Genomic DNA, 24,016 nt, shown 5'->3' on the forward strand with positions numbered 1-24,016 from the left:
AATTCAAGGCGTATTGCGGGGTTCATACATACACATTTCAGTCTCATGAGTGGTTGTTGTATCCTTACTGCATCGCAGAGTCAAGACAACATGGCGGGTGAAGTAGGTACATACAAAGCCACAGTTGTATTATTCTATCGGTCGATACGACTTTTAGAAATAAAGCAGGTGGTGTGGTTACTACAACATACACTCTAGCATTGCATCCTCAGTGTGTCATTTTGGTCAATATAATATTAGTTGTAAACGGAATGGTAAGTGCATCCTTACTGAATCACTGTATAACAATTTGTAGAATGGCGATGTTTACTGCATCCATACTGCATCTCACTTAACACATCTTGCAGAGTAGAAGCCGATGTGTGTTGCATCCTCACTTCATCATTTGGTAAATACTAGTTGTAGAGCGCACTTGCATCCTTACTGCATCACTGCACAACAGTGTTTAGACGGGGGATACCGGATGCTTACTGCATGACTTGCTCATTACAACTCGGAAGTGGATGTTAATTAATGCTGTAAATAAAGTCTATGTTCGAGTTCATACCACATATATCGTCTGGTATGCAGTTTATCATTCCACTACAAGTGCTGATCTTAAAGATTTGATAGCTGCATCATTGCTATATCATACTTTCTGAACAAGGTCATACAGATGAAACGTCTTTCATAATCTCATGTTTACTGGATCTTTGCTGTACAGTCGGAATATACAGCATATATTTAGTGGATCCTGATTGCAGCACATTGGTCATTGTAGCTGTGTAAAGGTAGACGTATCTTGTCACATCTTTACGTATTACTCAGTCCAAATACAAAGTGTTTCTAGGACGCAGACAATTGCAGTAACTACATCCTTTACTTTATATTCTAATTTAAACATTTACTTTATCATAAAGAACACTGATATATTTTACAAATTCTATAATTATACCACTTAAAGCAAATTTACTTTTTGCGGTATTATATAGCTATATAACAGTTTTATATTTATGTGCATTGACCTGCGTTTTTATAATTCCATACAGCAATGGGTATCACATGTGGACTTATTTCATAAACGCCTATGTCGTACACGTATAGGGCCGAAACTGAATATTTTGTTGCAGCTAAACTCAAACCTAGATATGACTGTCTTATAAGCGATTCGATGACGTAATTTATCATACGTATCAGAAATGTTCAGGGAATCGCTACTATGCAATCAACTGTCCTAACAATGCCAGAAGACAATCGTAACGTCATAGTAGCCATACATCGACATTAATATCATACTATGATAGTTTCATCAAGGATTTGATTAACATTTTAAAAATAAATACTCGAACTAATTAGCGTGTAACACGCTTAACCTTGAGTAGTAAGGTGGTTTAGTAACTTCACTGTTGTATGATGGATAAACCAGCGGGTGAATGGCATAAAAATCCCAAGGAAATACGTATGAACCGAATTACAAATAAATGTCCTAGGTGGACTTGCGCGCTTTCTTCCTTGCTGTGACGTCTCAGAAGGGTTTTGACTCCCGTCAGAATTGTACATGGCAAAACCAACTTAAACTAATTGTAAACTCCCCCTGAATATATAAGTACTGGAAATGTAGACTGGCAAAGTTGGGATTTTGTTTTATTAAGATTTTTTGTGATTTTTTAAAATCATTTTGCGAATATACATTGACATATCGCATGACCGCGGCATAACACGAGATTGCGCAAAATGGTTTTAATCAACATTCCGACTGGCTCATTTTGCAAAATACCACGTCGCACCGATTTTTCCTTGTCTGTGCGGGTGATAAATCGGTACCAGCAATTTGAATGGTTTGCATGTACAAAGACATTTTCACGGCGACACGTCCTACATGTATTTAACATGATGTGAACTTTCACCTCTCAAAATACCGCGGCAAATTTAAATGTTAGGATTAATATCTGACATTTGGGTAAAGATTACGAAATGTAGCAATACATCTCCAGTCTCTTTGAATGACATGGAGCTTTGGCTGCTCATTGTCCTCAAGCTGTTTTTGGATTGAACTTCTGAATCACATATGTTGCACGCTTGTATGGTTCAATTTGTTTTCTAGATCATATATCAGCTGATGTATCTTCATTCTGTTTGTTAATCCTGTCTGTACAGTCTGTACAATACTTTATCAAGGAGCGACAAACAATCTTAATATTCAAAAGATGTTTTATATGGACACCAACACCTATTCAATCAGTGCACACGATTTATGTAATTAAATTTTATGAAAACGTTCTACTTAAAATACAAATTTCGATATATATCACTTAAGTGATTCAGCTTACTATTACAGATAGGCACAGACTAAAACTATAATTGTACGAACATGTTGATATACACTATTTTACAAGACGTTGATATACGTAATTACCTTGACTGTAGGGCCAGCGTTTGTCATAACAAGTTTTTCTCAAGTGACGCTTCATGCGACCTCATTTTTCATTGCATCAGGAAGAAGTCATAAGAAGACACCCCGCTTTAAGCTAATATGTTTGTTTCAAACACATCTTGTAAATTATTTATATGATTGGTCTCTCTGCAAACTGAGCTAGTCGGTTGGTTGAAACCGTGTTACGAATTCATTTGATTTCGCGGTCACGCAAGATTTGTTTTATTTGCAATCCGATAAATAAAAATCGCAAAAAACAACAACAACAACAACAACAACAACAACAACAACAACAACAACAACAACAACAACTGTGCCAGTCTCTGGAACCAGAGTGTTATCAATTGATACTTGTTTTGTTTTGTTGTAATATATTCATCCACACGTGGCTTCCCCTATATTAGTCCTGTTAGATGATAGAGTAAGTCGGGCCTCGATTCTGACATTGTCGTTCCTTTCGTCCACATTGTCATAATCGATCGAGGCCCGACTTATTCCTTCTGCAAGTACTAACCCAACCGCCGAGAAATATAACATTCTATTCACAATCACTAATTTTTACTTCAAGACTAATGACCAACAATTCTTCAAATAATATTTTGTATCACCGGCTGATCAATTTTGGTCATCTAGGACTTTGAGGTTTAATTTATATTAGATGAAACATTCAGACCTCAATAGTAAAATGATATAAGTTTTTAATACCTAGTTAAGACCGTGATTTATTTAGTAACATTCAAAACAACGCTAAACCACCTTTATACTAGGATCCGAAATAACAGGCAATACATATTTGCTCTTATATAGCGGGAAATCGAGCCCTATCGTTTCTTGGGGTTAGTTTTAGTTAGTTTTTAATTTAATTTAGGAGGATAAAATTTCTTCGAATTTGTTTCTGTGTTTAGTTTCACGAATTGCAATCAATTTGATCATGTATTTTCTCGTGTCAATATTAAGCGATGTCTGATGTGTCCACAATGACCTTCAAAAACATTGCATCGTCTTTGACATAGGCATGTTGGCTGCTGTCGAGCTGACTGATTGGCATAAACAGTGGACATCCAGAGGCGATGTTCATGTCATTGGTTGGTCTCTTGAAGGAATTGGATGTCGGATCAGGTCGAAATGCATCAATCACGTGCTCCCGGTTGTTCTGGTCCAATAACATGAATGTTACCTGCAATAACCATCAAAACACATGAAGTTAAATATATTGAATGATGGTGGTGTATACTATGTCACCCTCACATTTAAAGTATAACATCTTTTTGCCTTTGATATTGGGTTATATGTCTGAGGGCAAGGCTTAAATAAACACGACATGTAGCAGAGCACCGAAGGCATATAACCCAATATCAAGGCTATACTATTTTACCTCCCGTAAGGGAGTGTTATGTTATGCGTCTGTCTGTCTGTCTGTCTGTCTGTCTGTCTGTCTGTCTGTTTGTCTGTCTGTCTGTCTGTATGCATGCATGCATGCATGCATGCACGCACGCACGCACGTGTGTGTGTGTGTGTGTGTGTTTTCATACCTTCTGTCTGAATGGCCACCTGAGGAGAGCATCAAAGGGCCCTTTCATTATGACAAAGAACAGAGATACATGGTTGCCTTTACCCATTCCATCGCCATTTAGATAGATCCGGGCACACATCTTGTAACCATGACGACTGGTGTAGAAACATGGTGAGTAGATTGATGTGGTTCTCCCAGACAGTGCATCTTGCCGTTTCTGGTGAAAATTGTTGATCTTCCAGGCCAGGACACCATCATAGGATGCCATTTCCAAAGACTGAATACGCAGGTCTTGTTCTGCCAATGCCACATCTTTCAGTGCTATGATGCGATCCTGAGCTTTGATCTTTCTCTCCAAGGATTCAAGCAACTCTCTGTCTTGTTTTCTTTGTCTTTCCAGGATTTGTACAACTTGTGCATCCCTCTCAATCTGACTATTGAGTACTGCTACAATACCTTCATATAGCAAAATACAACACATTGAAACAAGCATTTGAAAAAAAATATTCAGTAACGACAAAAACCCAACTGAAGCAGTTTGTCTTTGTATATGTTGAGGTAATATGTGAATCACTTTTGGTGTCGGCCGGTGACGATCACGAACGTTCAATTGGAAACAATCGTGCTCAATATTTAGGCCTATCTCACTGGTATTGTACGTGTTTGTTCTTCTTGAAGAAAACTACTTTTTAAACCTAAGCTGCATATCATTGTGTGATGGCTTATTTTGAAGATGTCATATTTATTTTGTGGTCTTTTTATTTCAACATTACTGCAAACAATATATGTGCCATTCTTTTGTCTATCAGTTGCAATTCAATTATTTAAATAGGGCTAAATGTGAAAATATACAAACAACTCATTATACAATGTTGTGTTACATTTCTCCTGCCCACAGCCCATCTGGCAAATAAATGAAAAGTCAGTACAACCAGTCATGACGGGAGGTACAGTTTCTAAACTGTCAAATAAAGGAAATGCAATATAAGGTGATTACCTTCATATGTTGTCACTTTAGTATCGAGGACAGTTATCTTGTTCTTCGACTCGTCCAACAACGTCATTTGTCTGTCGATAGTCGGTGCGAGAGACTTTATTCCACCTTTACTCACATCAGTGTCTCGTTGCTGTTTGATTATCAGCTTGAAGTCGTCTTCCAATTGTTTCACATCCTTATGAATAACTTCGATTTTGGTTTGGTTTTCAGACGTCGTTTTGCGTATTCCTGACAAATCATTCTCCCGTGTAATTGTGGCAATAGATGAATTTATTTTTGATGTCTCTCTGTAGATCAGATCAATGTGTTCTACCTTTGCCTCGTCCATGTGTTCGCTTACCATTTGCATCGGAACCTAGAATTAAAATAATAATGACAATATGCAAATGTATTATCGAGATAATTGAAAACAAATATACTACATCACGTAGTATTAATATGCTAGAGTGGCTTTCAAACAGATAATAAAAATTACTGATATACAGAAAATAACTTACATTTATTTAATATGAATCCGACGCAGTTGATCAAGGGGTTAACGTCACAGACAAAATGAACATTACACACTGAAAGCTCACCCGTGACACTTGCACATAGTAAGTTCGTAGCAAAGTTTGTTCATATGTTTCCTATGTTCGTTGTTAGCATGTTTGAACAAAGTTCGCCAGGGAATCGAAGAGATAACTGATTTTGAACAAAGATTGTTTCCATTAAAAGACACCTGGCCATCGTTAACATCGTTAACTGCGATATAAAGAATTCTCAAATAACTGATAACCAGGATAGACCTTCCACATCATGATATTATTCCACTTACCGAGGTTTTGCATCCAATGTTAGCATATGCGCAAGGTTTTAATTTCTTTGTACAGTCTCCTACTTCTGCATCCTGGTGATTAAGAAGCTGCAAGATTGTCAGAGATAGAAATACTAAAGTTATGGATAAACCAGCAATAAATGAATAGATAAATAAGAAATACACGCAAATGCATATATGCGTGTATATATATATATATATATATATATATATATATATATATATATATATATATATATATATATATATATACGCATACATATATAGAGTTTCATTCTTCTTTCGCCAAGTAGAGTGCTCAATCTGCTTGAAGAGCATTTATACATACATATGAAATAAGACGAGTATGTTATTACATTATCGTTTCACCAAAAGGATCATCAGGTGTACAACTGATGATCCTTAAGCTTTTGCTGAAACGGACCATAGCGTAAATCCAATAATGTAATAAGCTCATCTTCTTTCAAATTTATGTATATTATAATATATATATATATATATATATATATATATATATATATATATATATATATATATATATATATATATATATATATATATATATATATATATATATTATTAGATAGATAGACAGACAGACAGACAGACTGACAGACAGACAGACAGACAGACAGACAGACAGACAGACAGACAGACAGAATAGATAGAACGTGTATTTTAAAATACCTTTAAAGGAAAATTTAATATCTGTGTAGGTAAGTCTTATCATGTATTCACTGCAGAAAACAGGACAGGACGCCATGTAACTTTAATATATTTCTTTAAGACAAAGTCTCTACTTCTCTGAGAAATTCATATGTTCAAGGATCCATGTTCACATCATTCTATACTTGATATTTATGATATGATATTCAATGGCAATCCTTTCTCGTAAGTAATAAGTAGCATGACGGATATAGTAAACACTGGTGGTCTAGAATGATTGTCCATTACGCAATCTTTTATTATAATAATGATAATCATTTTGATAAAAATGCTTAATTTATCTTTACCATATCTCTTGGTATATTGGTAATACCACAAAGATCACATGCCACTGGAAATTTATTACACTGCTCCTCTAGGTGACCCTGTCAGAATGAAATAATTGGAAAACATGCTTGCAATAAAAATCGGGGCAATACAAAATTACTGGTCATTTAATGTAATATGACAAAAAACCCTAACGCATGAGTGCGTATGGCGTACTTTGGGTTAAGAGTGTTTTGCATTGTAATTTCACGAGCTTAGAAAGTGAAAGTGCTGCACAAAGCACTACACAAGCATGAATGCAAATAACACCTCTGAGTACCCACACTGGAACTCACGCGGAATTGGGTTCTGTTATGATTATATAATTATGTTTATTTGAAACAGCAAATTTCAATTCGTCCACAATGTCCGCAATCTGTAATCCGATAGCCATCAATAAAATCCTTTCATGAAATAAAGTTGGCAACACTTGAGATATTTCACTGATATATCGCCATTCTCGCTAAAGAAAATGATATTTCAGTTTCCAGGTTATATTTCCTCCAAAGACTACTGTCGGGTTAGTATACGCATTTAATGATCTACACGTTTTTTCAGTGTTTTCAAAAATAAAGCGGAGGCTACTTTAGAAGCCGAAAAAGAAATTAGATAATCAGCACTGTTGCTTTGGTTATGGTCACGGATGCGAGGAGATGTTATAATTAGTGCATAGGTACAGGTTTCAAAATATTTTTTCAGGTGGCCGTAGCTAGAAAGAACCAAACTATTAAACTTTTAGGTCCATCCTCTATGTTTTTCAGTTTTCAGTTTGTGACTTTAAATTATATGTTTAAACGTCACTTACAATTGAACAATTAAAGCTTATGGTGGCGGCGGCGACAGTGGTGATGGTGGTCATGAGTGATGAACTATTTTTATTTTGAATATCCGTACCAACATCCAACCCTCATAATAACACTCAGAAGTTCAGAATGACCCGCTTTGTTTAATTAGAGTTCACATGTTTAGATCTTTTACATTAGCATATCGATATGACTTGCATAACGTCTAAACATATCCCAATCAAATACACATGTTCTAACCAGAGGATGCCGGAAGGGTTTCACGTGATACCCATGTGACCGTTTCGCGATAGAGCATCCGCTGATGACCTCGGTGAGTACATCATGCTTTTATCCGTTTTATTACCATTTGCGTCATTAGTCTTTCGTTCAGACGATCACTATTTATTAAAATGACCATTATGAGTGTAATGCAACATGGTAATCGTGTTTTCAGTTTTTATAGTGTGTCTAAAACGAACACAAACTTTGGTACTGGACAAGTCAATGTTATCGATATCTACATTTCCGGGTTTTTCACCTCGGTCGTTTTAACACAAAATTATGTTTCTATGTATGTTTTTGTCACTTTTCTATTAATTATTGTCATGAATTTCGTGGTTCTGCAGCGATCTCCCGAATACCCGGCTTTATAATGTGTATAAATTGTCATTACTTTTTGTTGATTTTGGATGTTTTCAAGATGGCGACCCATTGTGCATACTCATACATGGATATAACACGCGCAGTGGCTTGGCTGTTGAAGGCTGTCCAACACTTGCTGGCCGGGTGTGCTTATTGACACTCGTGTCGTGCAATGATCGTTACCTGTAACACTAATTTTCAGCATTTTCTCTTGTATCCTTAGAATTTTGCCATTTTCACTCTTATCAAGTCATTTTTCTGTTTATTTTCAGATTCGTTGCTATCGCTAGCCGATTTGTTGTGCCAAATCTGGACTTTCTTCTGTTCTTCATGTTACATTTTGTCTCGTATTAAACCATCTCGTCGGCCCGGTTTTTCGCCCTAAATTTACAAATTTTTCAAAATAGATGTATTCTTGTTTACTTTTAAATGGGTATTGTTAGAAATAGACAAAGTAGAAAGCGGGTAATCCGACCCACAGTCAAAAGTGACCTCCATTGACAAGTGATGTGACGTTTACCACGAAATTCATGACAATAATTAATAGAAAAGTGACAAAAACATACATAGAAACATAATTTTGTGTTAAAACGACCGAGGTGAAAACCCCAGAAATGTAGATATCGATAACATTGACTTGTCGAGTACCAAAGTTTGTGTTCGTTTTAGACACACTATAAAAACTGAAAACATGATTACCATGTTGCATTACACTCGTAATGGTCATTTTGAAAAATAGTGATCGTCTGAACGAAAGACTAATGACGCAAATGGTAATAAAACGGATAAAAGCATGATATACTCACCGAGGTCATCAACGGAAGCTCTATCGCGAAACGATAACATGGGCATCACGTGAGACCCTTACGCCCTCCTCTGTGATATGGCACTCGCCATTCGGCTCGTGCTATATGTCGCGAATTGTACCAAAATCGAGTGTATACCCGCCTTCGGCGGGGATTATTGCTTAAATCACTCATGAAAAGAAGTCTAAATAAGGCCTGAGAAAGTACTGTAGCCCTCTGACATGTTATAAGATGGCCAATATTAACAGAAGCCAGCTAATAATTAATTATATTTCTGAAGACATTCCCAACTGGAAACTAAAGTTTACTTACTTTAAACAAAATGGGTTTTTTTTGCTGAATGCCCCAAATCTACCCCCTCCCCTACCCGTTAGCAAAGAGCAAAAGCTTGTTACACCATCAAGCTATATGGGACGTATGTGCTTTGTTTAAGAATACATTTTCCAAATTATATGAAATTTAAAGCGTGCATTCTTCAATACACTAATTCCAACAATAATTAATTAAGGTAATTACTATAAACTACAAGAACAAGATGCGTTTTAGTTCCTATTCCCTTTGTTATCGTCCATTTAGCTACAAATACTAAATTGTATGAAAATTGAAGAATGCATTCTAAAGATATTGCCTAATTACCTGAAATCATTTAATTAGGCAAATGAGCCAAACCTACATCAACAAGCATTTAATGGCACGTGCACTTTGTCGTCTGATGTACTAATATTAAATTTAAGCGAATTTTAAGATCGTGTTGTTAAGATATAGCCTAAGGACTAATTAATAGTTAGGTAACTACTGTAGAAATTATTTGAATGTCCGTTTTGCTAAGTTGTAGCAGACAATTTTTCTTGTTGGTTATCAGTTGGAAAGTAAACAATTAGCCCCATAAAACTCATTGCGGGCATGTGTGGTCATTTTAGTGTCAGGTTACCCTGTTGTCTACCTGTGGACTCAAACTTCATTAATTACTAGTATCACATCACACATGCACACATACATACACAGTGTTTTACACTACAAAATACTTCATAAAGTTCATTTATAGTTCAATTCTTTTTGAAAACGATTACAGCTGATTTGACAAAATAAAGAACAAAAATAAATGTTTACATATATATTGTTAGATTACTAGAATTGGTTTCCAACTTTGTCTCAACATTTGCTACAACAGTGACAGACATTGTTGAAGTTACACTAAAACTTAGAGGTACATAATATCACCAGGGTGCACACACTTTATAGTAGTCGCCTTGTATACTAGTCCCATGTATTTTTTTTAATGATATAGCTTCTACAATCGTAAGTAATTATACTTTAAATATGTGCATTTTTCATAGTTATAATTTGCAGGTATTTACATGGACTCATTCAAACACAAAATTGATGAGCATATATCTCTGAAAAGAAAGCAAGACTTACAGTAGTCAAGGAAAAGCAGAAAACTCCTTGTACAGTATAAACTTTTGTATTCATTCGGGCAAACCCATTGAATGCTTGTGATAAGATCAACTGAGATAAGATCGTAAATCTACAAGTCATATACTGTATACACTTCCACAAATGAAGTAAACTGGGAGGCTAACATTCATTTTTACCTCCCGTAAGGGTACGGGAGGTATTAAAAGGGGAATGTCTGTCTGTGTGTCTATGTGTCTGTGTGTGTGTGTCTGCCTGTCTGTCTGTCTGTCTGTCTGTCTGTCTGTCTGTCTGTCTGTCTGTCTGTCTGTCTGTGTTATCATTTTCTAAAAATTGGCTGGCTCAATTGTAATGAAATGTGGGATATATAATCTTTAGGGTAATAGCTAGACCTGTTAATGTTTAATTAGAGAAATTTGCATATTAATGAAATCAACTAATTACGCAATATCTTAAGACTGCATATTTCAATTTCAATATAATGTAGTATATTCGATAAACATAACAACATACATTTGTCCTATAAAATTCGTTGATGTACCTTACAGCGTTAATGAATAATTTGCATAATTAATTATTTTTGGTAATTAGGCTATATCTTAAGAATACATACTTTAAATTCAACATAATTTAGAACATACGTTAACCATAAGAATACACATATGTCCTATCAAGTTTGTTGATGCATCGTACAGTGTTAATGAATAATTTGCAAAATTAATGATTTTCGGTAATTAGGCTATATCTTAAGAATACATACTTCAATTCCAATATAATTCAGTACACACGTTAACCATAACAATCGCATATGTTCTGTAAAGCTTTTTGGTGTACCTTTCAGTGTTAATGAATAATTTGCATAATTAATTATTCTTGGTAATTAGGCTATATCTTACGACTGCATGCTTCAATCTCAATACAATATAGTACATACATTAACCATAAGAAATTGTGTATGTCCTATAAAGTTAGTTGATGTACCTTACAGTGTTAATGAATAATTTGCATAATTAATGATTTTCGTTAATTAAGCTATATCTTAAGACTGCATTAAGCAGTATCATACATTCTTACATACATTAACCTAAGAAAGCACGCTTGTCCAAAAAACAGCCTGTTACCATAGTTTTTTTTAGTTTAATGAATTATTTGCATAATTAGTGATTCCCTTATGGGAGGCATTCAGTTTAAATCTGGTTGTTCTTTATTTTGTCAAATCAGCTGTAAAGACTAACAACTTCAACTTTTGTATTGTCAGTATTTACTAACATATTACTAGAAAATACTAGTATCAACTTTTAATAGTGAAACTTTTACAACTTCAACTTTAATACTGCTCTGACGTCCAGTCATAAAACAACAAACTTTACATCATGTATTGACAACTCATACAACTTTACTAGTAATGTCATAGTCACGTGACAACAAGACTATAACAAAACGTTAATGGTATAATCTTTAATAATCTAGTTACGTTCCTATACAGTATTGTTACCATTACATGTAAAGGTCCACTCACAGGTTAGGGTTTAGAAACCATAGTTGGAATCCAGACGAAAACTTTGCATGCAATTATACGTTTTTCATGTATTGACAACTTGACAAAGTCATGCTACAGAAATATTGCAAAGGAAATGTCCCTGAAAAACCTTGGATCGCAAGTCAAACATTTGCAACAAGAATTGCAGACTTTAACAGGGCAAATCAGCGAGGCATTGATTTTTCAAATCCAAGCAACAGCCCTATCAAAGAGAAATTTGAGTCGAAATTCCATACAAGTGGCGCAACCCGATAAATTAGATTATCCAGAGAAACGGGACTAGAAATGACTTAGATGTAAACATTGCATATAAAATATGCGTATATGCGTTGATAATAATAATGTTGGGTTCTTATATAGCGCTTTACAATTATTACCCCTTGCTCGGATCAGAACAGCACAACGGCCCTTTAGTCTTCCTCAACTCCCCGGGGAGCATACAATCCATTGCAGCCATTTAAGCACATATGATTAAAGCCTTCACATTGCAACCTACATCCTACCAGGTCCCCAGTTATACAGGTGGGTTGACTGAGGCACAGTCGTGGTTCAAATCTTGCCCAAGGACTTTAGCCACTCGGAAACAAACAGCAGGCAGCGACGGGGCTCGAACCTGCGTTAGTAACTCTTTGTTATGAAGGCTAACTTTAAAGTAGTATAAGTTGTCAATACATGGACAAGTTGTAGTTGCATGTTAAGTACATGTATATACCAGAAATATTTTATTATAGTCTCGCAATGTTGCCACCGGACTATAAAGTTAAAGTTGTGAGTTGTCAATACATGTTGTAAAGTTTGTTGTTTTATGATGACGACATCAGAGTAGTATTAAAAGTTAAAGTTGTAAAAGTTTCACTAAAAGTTGATACTAGTGTTTTCTTTTTTTATTTTGTTATTAAATAATAACAACGTAAAGGAAGTTTCATTTGTTAATCATTTACCATTATTAAAATCATAACAAAACCGAACTATACATGAATTTCATGAAGAATCTTGTTGTGTAAAACATTGTGTATGTATGTGTGCATGTGTGATGTGATACTAGTAATTAATGAAGTTTGAGTCCACAGCTAGACAGGGTAAACTGACACTAAAATGACCACATATAGTCTCAAGGAGTTTTATGGGGCTAATTGTTTACTTTCCAACTGCTAACCAACAAGATTAATTGTCTGCTGCAACTAAGCAAAACGGACAGTCAAATAATTTCTACAGTAACTCATAATTATTCATTATATGTTTACAAGAACCTTTTAAGTTCTTGATGTTTTCATAAAGGATGATGTGGAGAAAGTTTTATTACATTTGGTGCATTAGAATTTGCATGTTCACAGGTAGCCAGACAGACACACTATACGGAAAGTGGAAACATGTCATACATTTCACACCACACATGAACTTCCTTTGAAAGAAATTGCTTCTATCAAGATGTTAAACTAAATTTCATTACACACAAATTCAATAATGCATCGGTCGTGATTTTATTATCAGTTTTTCCTATCCATCCTATACATACATAGTACTTTGGAATTAATGACAAACTTTGTTGCCGCAAAAAATAGAGAAAAAGATAATTACCTTCAAACTCTTCTTTGCAACATCTTGTTTACAATACTTGCATTTCACTGCTCTCATGTCACATTCAGTTTCCAAATGAATGGCCAAATCGCCTCTTTTTATTTGGGTATCACAACCTCTTTTGATGCATTTTATCAACTGATGGTCACAAATCTCGTAGTGTTCCTGTTTGAAAATACGTATATCGCAATTGGTTTGTTAACAGCAGTATGCAATGATTTCATTAACAATTAAAGTGGCACAAGCGGAGTTTATAAGCGTTTTACTCCATTGAAAATACATTGTATTTAAATGAAATCACATTTAAGTAAAATGTCCATATTGATGCATGTCTTCTATGACGTTACAATTGTTGTGACATTGTTAGAACAGTAAATTGCGTAGTTACTGTAGGAATTTCCCGAACATTTGTTGAGACGTATGATAAATTACGTCTTTGGATCGTTTATAAGTTATATCTTTACACCAGATTTGATTTAAGTCAGTTGGTAATGGTGTTTAATGAGTTTTATTTAGTAAGTACGTCACTGTGAGTACCTTTTAAATACTATACAGCAAAAGCTATATATTAAGTGTATATGTCAAAAAATATATGGCATACCTCATAGTCAATGAATTGACCTTTCCATTCACAACCATCATTTGTACAACGAACTTGTTGAGGTCGTAATTCTCTTTTGATGGCATTGTCGGGAAATATCTGTGAAGTGATTACCATAAGAGGAAAAGAAATAAAGTTGTCAAAAGTATTTATACTGCACAGACCAAGTTTTAGGAGTTTGCGCAAAAAACACGGGACCATTTTCTTTTTCGCAATACGCTACTGACATTTGTTCTGAGGTGCTCGAAATATCATGCACTAATAACTTTCTTAATTCTGCTGGGAAATACTTCAACCTGTCTTGACCATTACATCTCTCCATCATTATACCTAGTCATTATCATTACGATATGATGCGTAAGAAGCCAGGTTTCGATTTCAAATTTATTCATTAACAGGGTAATATAGGGAGTAATACGGGAGTTGCGTAACAATACTGGGGGGGGGGGGGGGCTCCAAATCCGTCGAATTCGCAGTATAACCTCTTTCTGTTTTTATTGATTTAAAAGACAACAGTTTAGGCTAAATGTCAGTGACCCTTTTCCCAGGTGAATAATTGACATTTGCCAAAAACGATGTCCTATTAAATACATCAAACTGGGACGAAGCTGTATCATAACATTCCTGAAAAGTGAAACGAAGAGTAAATCAAAGCTAAAAATGTAACAGAAATAGTCAGTAGTACTAAAATTTACATTAACCCGAGTGTGTTTCATCGTGTAAATCTTTACATACAGCACAAACAAATTAAGAAGTATCAAACCTCCCTACAGATATGATATTGCAAGAGAAGGGAAAACGTGTTTCACTTGTTATTCAATAAGTAATAGCACCAATGGTGTTGTAGCACAACTGTACAGTTTTTGTAATGTTTATTCATATTCTGATCCGTGCTAGGTATAGGTGTTCACTTGCTGAATGACTATCCAGTTGCCTATCCATCCCTGTTGTTGTTTTCCCAATGTACGCGATCATTTAGATGTTGCTATAGGCGAGGCCATGTTGCTACACACATCTGCATACATTTTTGGAATGTTTGTTCACTTGTCAATGAATCTCTGTTGTTGTCGCTGTGAAATACACAAGCCCTTGCCTGTTGATATGGGTGTGGCCATAGCTGCTACGGATATTTGTATATATTTTTTAAATGTTTACTCACCTGCCTAACAGATGATGATGTTATTTTAGCAAAATATACTGGCATTTGATTATTGCTAAGGGCGTGGTCATGTTTGCCAGGGCCAATAGCGTCAACATGTTTTGGACAAAATCTGCAGAATAACACTTCTAGAAACATCTCACCAAAAATACAGTCTCATTGACCAAGCACTTTTTGAAATACAAGCTTTGACCAAAATTCACATTTTAAGCCTAATTTGCATATCAATGATGAGATTATATACTTAATATTTTTTTATCTATACATCCCCAAATACATCCCATCAAATTTCAGCCCAATCTGTTCTGCAGTTTTTTTACCAAAGAGACGCATTTTAACCCTAATTTACATATTGTTGATGGAACCATCGTGTCATGAACAAATCTTAATCTACATACTCCTAAAAAAATTCCCACCAAATTCCAGACCAATCTGCACGGTAGTTTTGATTTCAAGTTCATTTACCGAAAATGACATTTTTAAACCAAAATCACGCACACATGGTAAGATCATTTTGATTTGAACAAAATATACCCACCAAATATCATGGCAATAGGTCAAGCAGTTTTGGACTTTAGGTTGTTTACACCCCTACCTCCACACACAGACATGTTTCCATCCATACCTACAGCAATACTAAACCTAATACGTTCAGTTGTGCTAAAAAATACGACAGCCCATCAAACATGTTGAAGACGTCATATACCTGTACATTATGAAATGGGAAAGATGGTTGAGAAATCTTACATATTATACGTAATCACGAAATCAACACAATAGAGTACAGAACAAACACACCCTACTATTGTAAACGTGATTTAAAAAATGAAGTCGGAATCCTGAAACGAGAAAGCTGCGAGGCACACATTTAACATGGAAACAAAAGTAATATAGTTTACCCAAGCCTCCAACAAATTCAACAAATTTAGTTACTGAATAATCTGCTTAAAATCTGACATGGTGAATACTTCTATATTTCTATATTTATATATATTTCTTTAGTGTCTTTTGTTTTCGATTTTGTTGTTCCGGGAGTGAGTCGAAGCCAAGACGTATTCACCACATCAAACTTTTGATCAGATTGAGTTGCAAGAGTGCTAAAATTGATATGTATGTGTCATTCCCTAAATTACATTGTTTAATGTCGACATCAGATGTGAACTGAAGGCTTCTGTAATCCCTCTCGATTAGTTCTTTCACCCTTCATCAGATTGTGATATTCTTAGCTACCATACATGGTATGTCATTTAATATGTAAATTTCATTAATTATTCAAATACAATAATTATTAAGAACTAAATCAACCAGATAATAGAGAACGTAAGCTTATGTAATTTGTTATTATCAGTCATACACACCAAACTATGAAATTGTAAGCTTCTTTTTTCCCAGATATTACCCAATTGCCGAAAATAATCAATTATGCAAATACATATTTAAATTTAAACTGCATTGATCTATGTATGTTTCAAATTACATGAACTTTGAAGCTTCCATTCTACATTTTAGATTTAAAAACTGCATCAATAATATTTTTAGGATACATTTGTTTTGTTAACATCTATGTGTGAAATTTGAAGCTTGTGTTCAAAGGATGTTGTCTTCGGAAAATCAATGATTATGCAAATTGTTAGTCTCCAACGGGCCCCGCCCAGAGGGGACTTATACATTGGGCTCCATCCGTACGTTCACCTTCACATCTCTGGCATGCACCAACCAATTTCAACCAAACCTGGGACAAAGGTAACACACTATGTGAAACATATGCACGTCACTTTGGTTTGTGAATGAATAATGGGTGTTCATCTCAGCGTATACGAATGATACATGCCGAAGAAAAAACTATTGATATGCAATACGAACGTTAGCATGAATAGGTAACAACTATAAATCAACATATACCTCATTAATCTACTGACAATATTTAACGTCTTCAGTGCAAGTGAAGTAAAGACATTGTCTCCTTTGTCAAGTAATTTGCATTTTATCATCAATTCTTACTGCCACTATAACAAGGCGTCATCCACAGTGATCAGAACAGGTAAAAATCTGCACAACCAGTTGAATTTATGAGGTTTATACCAGTTTATTGCCGCAAATATTTTCGACCTTTAATTTTGAAGAATCGTAATTTATAATTATTAAGACAGTTTCGCCTGTAAATGTCATACTTTCAAAAACACCAAAATTATGTTATGTTGATGATGTTTTTACTTGATACTTCAATATTCAAATGGACAGCTCATTGCATGAATTTGCATCCCAATGTCGTTCAACGTTACCAAATGACGTCAGAATTTTATAAAGTAGAGATAAGACCTGTTTCTAAAACCTAGGGGGGGGGGGGGTTAATGTCTGAGCAAAACAAATTCAAATTTGACAGCTTATGAAAATGATTTTTGATTGGCGGAATCTAAAGATTTGCAGATGAAGCTGCATATGGTTCCAAGGGCATTACATATTTTCAACAGACTTATGAGTCTATATTTTTGTTTAGATCATGACCATTCATGTTTACATCAATATTTATGTATGAATACCCCAGTAGCGCGGGGGCTGTTGTTCACTGTGGGCATAAGTGCTTAGGTGAAAACCCACTATTCAAAAATGGCTGATGGTATCCATATTTGTTGTTAAATTTCGAAATATGCATCATACCTTTGGATATATAAGGCGTAGTGACTCAAGTGTCTACATCTATATTATCAAATATGACCTTTCTTTTAAGACTGACCTTTGACCTTCTTTAAGGACAAATATTCAAATTTGGGTTATATTCATACATTTTTTAATCAAACATTTCAAGTGATGGTTATGTTATAATCGTAACTTGGGTTTGACTGAAATGCATATGCAGGTCACTTAATTTCGAGAGCTTTACCTGTATAGCAAAATGGCAGCCATATTTCTCATAAAAAACACATTTGCCTGTATCTCCAAAAGTTTGATATATATATACATCATTCAAGTGCCTATCCTCATATTATCAATGGTGAGCTTTCTAATGAGATATTGACCTTTGACCTTTATAACTATTTTCAAGGTGAAATGACCAAAACTTTTCTTTCTGCTTTAATTCAAGAAGTAGAATACACAAGACTCCATTAAAATGTCTATACCTACATGTAAACTTTCTTTCTTTTTATATCTTGACCTTTGACTTTGATCTCAATCATTAAGGTCAAATAGCAAATTGGTCAATAAATTATGCAGTTTTGTACCTAGAGAAACCATTAAAATTTGCCAACACACCAGTTGGGGACTATGTCTTCGACTTAAGGCTTGTTCTAACTTAAGGTAAGTAAGATAAACTAACATTACATGCACTCTGTTAGCATCAATGTGTGTACGAAGTAATATGAAATTTAAGGCATGCAGAATCAGGATATTGCCTAACCACCTGAAACAGTTATTTATGCCAACGCCTCATGAATGGTTGTTTACCAAAACCTTATCAGTTCTTGGCATTACCATGCACAACATATACCTAATTTCGTTTGAAATGCACAAGCTATATTTGATAAAACGATGATGCAGACAGAGACAGACTGACATCAGCATCACCAATGCATACGAAATACATTGCATAAGGGCAAAGCTTTTATATTTGTGTTCGTACACACAGTAATTATCGGAATGCGAAATTTTAAGCTATAGATATCATACATGATATACCCCTTATTGGGAAACCAAAATATATGAAATTTGAAAAAATATGTGTACAGCAATTAAGATAACCTAGTTGGTGTTTTTAGAAAATGGAAATTGCTTCACAAATACAGAATACGTCTCTCAAATCATGTACAATAGAAACATTTTGAAAATAATACGCAAACAAGCAAACTAGTGGTCGAAATAGCTTAACTTACTGATATACATATCCTTAATAGAGATGAACTGAACAAAATTCTTGTAAAGTCACTCCCAAAGCAGGTTCCGAAATATGATTGCTAAGATACACTAAAAATGATGGGGACTGAACTGATTTATTAACCAGGAAGATGTCATGAAACAGGTAAGTTTAATCATTTCCACACTCTTCCTATTCCTACCTCAGCTCTCGTTTCTCCTCTCATTGATGTATATTTCTGTAATTAATGAATAACATATTAGGTTCAATCAATCAATCAATCAATCAATCAATCAATCAATCAATCAATCAATCCATCAATCAATCAAATTTATATAGCGCCGATTTATAGAGCAATATTCATATATATATATATATATATATATATATATATATATATATATATATATATATATATATATATATATATATATATATATATATATATATATATATATATATATATATATATAGTTTATATAGTTTTGCAAAACTATTACGCTCTGCCACTGCGGTATAGAGCACTTTCTTAGTAGATTGATACTCACCGAGTTATATATATATATATATATATATATATATATATATATATATATATATATATATATATATATATATATATATATATATATATATATATATATATATATATATATATATATTTATATATCGGCATTCACTTAAGATGCTAAAAGGTATGCAATAACATTCAACTGAAAACATTCATTCAAAATATTCTTAATCCTATTTAGACATTCAAGAATAAAGTGGACTGATACCCTGTGAATTAATGTATTTGATAACAATTTAAGATGCTATACGACATGTGTTGGTCTCACTTAATATTTACAATAATAACAATAGAAGCAGTTGACTCAACATTTAATCTCATATTGCTATAGATAGTGGACTGAGATTTGATGGACTTAGCTTGTTAGTTTATTATATTCATACCTGAACGTGAGTGAAACCATATTATTTACTCTTATTGACCATCCGAGTTTTTATAAAACAAAAAAAGAATTCACAAGGTATCCTTCCCCTTTAATGAATGGTAACAAAGCAAAATCTCAACTCACCAATTTGCTGCCTTTCTCTTCAGTATTTACCGAAATTGTAATCATCATGTCAAGGCATTTGCAGCCGACTGTTTTCATGTTACAGGGCTCACCAATGGGGTCATAGGTATGAATTCACAATAAAAAATGGACAGACTGCCTCATATCGTTATGAGGCGAGTAAGTTCAGTCCGTAGTATAAGGCTTATGTTCCCAATAAAGATATCGTTATTTTGGATTCTAGTGAAAAACTGTAATACCAAACATTGCCATATGTTTTGCAAGGGTTGAGCAATACTACATTGATACAGACTTCCGTCGATATGTTTCAAACGTAGCAAACCACTCTGGTGAGTGATAGAGAAATAATGAAAACCGACCGACCGATTTAATGACCAAGCAAGCAGACTTCTGTCCCTTTGTTTAATGCCTCTGACAGAAAATGCACACCTACTACAAAAACACCTGCCTCTTCAGTTTGTTCTGTACAATCTACATATATCTGAAGCTTGTCCAGTGATAGAGAATACCAAACTTTAGGTGCACTATTTCAAAAAGCATGGTAAACATACACCTTGTTCCCGAATTTCGTAAGTAACATACGTTTTCAGCTAAATGAAGGAACGCTTTGGTGTTTAAGTGTGAAATAGATCGGGGATGTAATCTCGAGTCTTGTCATAGACCCTATGTTCAGACCAGCATCCTGTAATGAATAATTATTCAAGTGGACGGGTAAACTGTGCAGGGTTTGGAGGATTGTACATAGGCATATAATATGGGCGAACGTGTTTGAACCTCACAAGGGGTTCGTAAGCGGAGAAACCTTCTAACAACAGCTACCATTCGAACTTCTGTGACGGGCTTGTGTTTCTGCTTTACTATAAGCGCAAAGCAACAATCCTTTCTCCTCAAAAGCGCTTCAGCTGACTGTAATATATCAGTCTTGACAGTCACTTCAATGCAGTATCTACTTCTCTACATCTGCAACAATATATGTACTTGGATCTTCACGTGCTAACGTTTCCATATTCCAAAGAAACTGCAAAGGATGTGCTTCCTGAATTTATTTAAAGATATTCCAATCTTTTATACCATCTCTTCTTTGCAGAATGTACCATTTGCGTTTAATGTATAATCCTTCTACCTGACTATAGGTAGTCCGCATTTATCTCACATGTATACTGGAGTAAATAACATTCTATTATTCTTGAATTATCTTTTCTGTGTGCATTTTAAACTTTGCCCATTTCCCAGTTGGACTTGAAAGACATCTTACATTGTTCAACTACCCAAGCTTCTATTACGCCAGTGAAAGATTTCAGCCAAGAACCATGTCACCAGCAGGTTCGATAGCATCTGACTGCAGTCCATCAATTACATTTTGAGAAAGCTTTTTTGATCCATTACACACACCACAAACAGGTCTAAAGAAAATGAGATGCTAAATGATTTCCACCCAGATTCACAGGACAATTGATTTCTGTTTAGGGTTTGTATTGATACTATTCAACCACATAAGACAAAATCTTGTCAACGTGTTTTCTGGAATTTCAAATAATATCCATTTTGCACATTGACTCCAAGGCTGTGCCTGAGCTGATGAAATATAATATTGTTACTTTTCTCGTTACCATGTTCACTGCTGATTGTCCACTGTTACAATTTGGTGACAATACCTGTATAGTTGCAAATCTGGTTGAAAATTATAATGGTATTCATTACTCATAGGCCTAATAATAGGTCAGAGGTGCCTCGAAAACATTTTACTTGCAGACTAAATTTTATCGACAGGGAGAATATGCACTTGACTATAGATAACATAACATACTGGGATTGGCGAAAGCAATATCTCTAAATAGATGAGACTGTCATGTTGTAGAATAATAACCAGAAAGCTAGATATAAAGAGACAAATTATTTAATGCATCTATGGAATTGTAATATCTAATGGTTAACATATTGTGAGTCTGTTCAGAATAGTGTTCCTTGCTATATCAAAGTTTAGAATATATTAGTCACATGAATGACAAATATTGAGTATCTAATTAGTCAGTCGTCGTCTTTACCTATAAAGAATGTAGCTTGAATGGTCCTTCTCCTAGTAACTATATTTGTTTATTTATATTGTTTGTCTCCAGGATGAGTGGTGATTTAAAACCGTTTTTTGCTTATCGGACAGGTGGTTCTATTGTTTTAATGTAGGTCAAGACATGCAAGGGAATGATTTAGAAATGCTTTGCTACCGAGTGACTGCCCTGTCAAATGGTGATAACAATAGTTTTCAATTGTTGCTTTGCGCAAGTTTAGCTTCTGCTGTTCTCGGTATGATGACCGGGTTCAAAACAACTTAACCCAGGTGTATTACTACTAATAATACAACGAGGATAATGACCTGGATACTTATGGCCGAACATGATATGAATACTAGAAATTGCATTGTGCATCGAGTAGATACTCAAACAATGGTCTAACCAGCCTGTACTGCCGTGGGATTCACTATAAACCGTAAATCTTTTCTTACTCCTGCCAAGCAAATCAATATTGGAAATAACCATTAGTTTCAGTTGGGAAATGTTCAAGTTCATCAACAAAAGCTGTTCCTAAATTAGAGTTAGTTAAAGTCTTTAAACAAAAATTATTCTGTTGCCTGGACGATGTTATCAATTTTCACTAAATGATAACTAAAATAATCATCCTAAGTTATCTCTCGAAAATGTCAGAAAATAAACACATTATAATTAATTTGCGAATTCGGAGTTTAGTTCAAGTACGGTAAGATCCATGATATTTTTCGACTTTTAAATTCACATAGTGCCTAATTGACCTGTGCCACATAGTTTCTACTCGACATCGTCCAATCCGAATTCCAAGGCAATCATCAACTGCAGAGACACCACATAAAATCTTTATGAGCTTTACAAGATTCGTCGAATGCAGCAACAAAAATACAATCCTGAGTTACACATAGTGTTTGAATGGCGTTAACAGATGGTTTGATCCCGTGACAATTGTGTGTGAAGTTATGTTCACTGTTATACTAAAATTTGAGTACTTGTCCGAAAACTCACGAGTAAATTCCGAAAAGAAGAGTACGTGTCAAGCTTAGTTTTCAACTGTTCGCATTTTACAGGTAAATAAATATTTCTGCTGACATGGTGTTGAACAACTTCTGTGACTGTGGTCGGGGTCGGTGTATCTAGTGAAGAACACTTTAAATGATAGACTGGTATGAACTACTTTATTGGCGCTGTCGTTTGCAACTTTGGCAGTACCAATTACGGCTTCGGACATCGGCGAGTTACCATGGCAAAACCACTTGTCATCATCATCGTTGCTTCCTAACTAAAAATTGGAACGCCTCAATGTTTCGTCTTGTTGATGTTACTAGGTTCCTGTGATACAACAATATCTGCATAAGAACTCACGGCAGTCTGATCAATGTTCCTAGAGCAATGCACAGACTACTTGTCCCGGTTGGTTTTACGGAAATACCTGTTAACATCGGACACTGATCAATGGAATCTGATCAAATACATCGACATTGGTAGTACGTTTCCCTTGCGACTTTTGCACGTAACTTCGCAATTGAAAGAATGCTGTCTTGGAACTCGTGCTTCGTTTGCTAATTTATTACACCGTGGTCTTGTGACGGGTTCTTGCAGTAGGTTTATTTCATGTCTTACAGATTTGAAATTCCCATCAACGCCTGTACAGATATATTGATTGAAATAGCCATTATGTTAAACAATTTTACACATGAGTTCGTTCAGATGAATGAAATCAGAAAGATTCTAATTCATTTGCCTTTG

General features: G+C 34.8%; 1 protein-coding gene across 5 annotated transcripts in view; it reads right to left on the reverse strand.

Moving 5' to 3' along the window:
- Positions 1–2,763: 2,763 nt before the first annotated feature.
- The window catches only part of LOC144440844 (TNF receptor-associated factor 2-like), a 65,590-nt gene continuing 44,337 nt past the window's right edge, over positions 2,764–24,016 (reverse strand). For 4 of the 5 annotated variants that reach the window (XM_078130266.1, XM_078130268.1, XM_078130267.1 and 1 more), the window contains 7 exons: positions 14,141–14,239; positions 13,540–13,704; positions 6,754–6,831; positions 5,741–5,827; positions 4,924–5,278; positions 3,946–4,382; positions 2,764–3,590 (listed from right to left, as the gene is read on the reverse strand). In XM_078130266.1, coding sequence (XP_077986392.1) covers positions 3,366–3,590; positions 3,946–4,382; positions 4,924–5,278; positions 5,741–5,827; positions 6,754–6,831; positions 13,540–13,704; positions 14,141–14,239 — 1,446 coding nt within the window. In that variant the 3' untranslated portion in view covers positions 2,764–3,365. Of the gene's footprint in view, positions 3,591–3,945; positions 4,383–4,923; positions 5,279–5,740; positions 5,828–6,753; positions 6,832–13,539; positions 13,705–14,140; positions 14,240–19,351; positions 19,388–20,228; positions 20,377–24,016 lie in introns of those variants that run through there. The other variant, XM_078130270.1, reaches the window with a different exon arrangement.

Source organism: Glandiceps talaboti, chromosome 10 (genome assembly GCF_964340395.1).
Source record: "Glandiceps talaboti chromosome 10, keGlaTala1.1, whole genome shotgun sequence".
NCBI lineage: Eukaryota > Metazoa > Hemichordata > Enteropneusta > Spengelidae > Glandiceps > Glandiceps talaboti.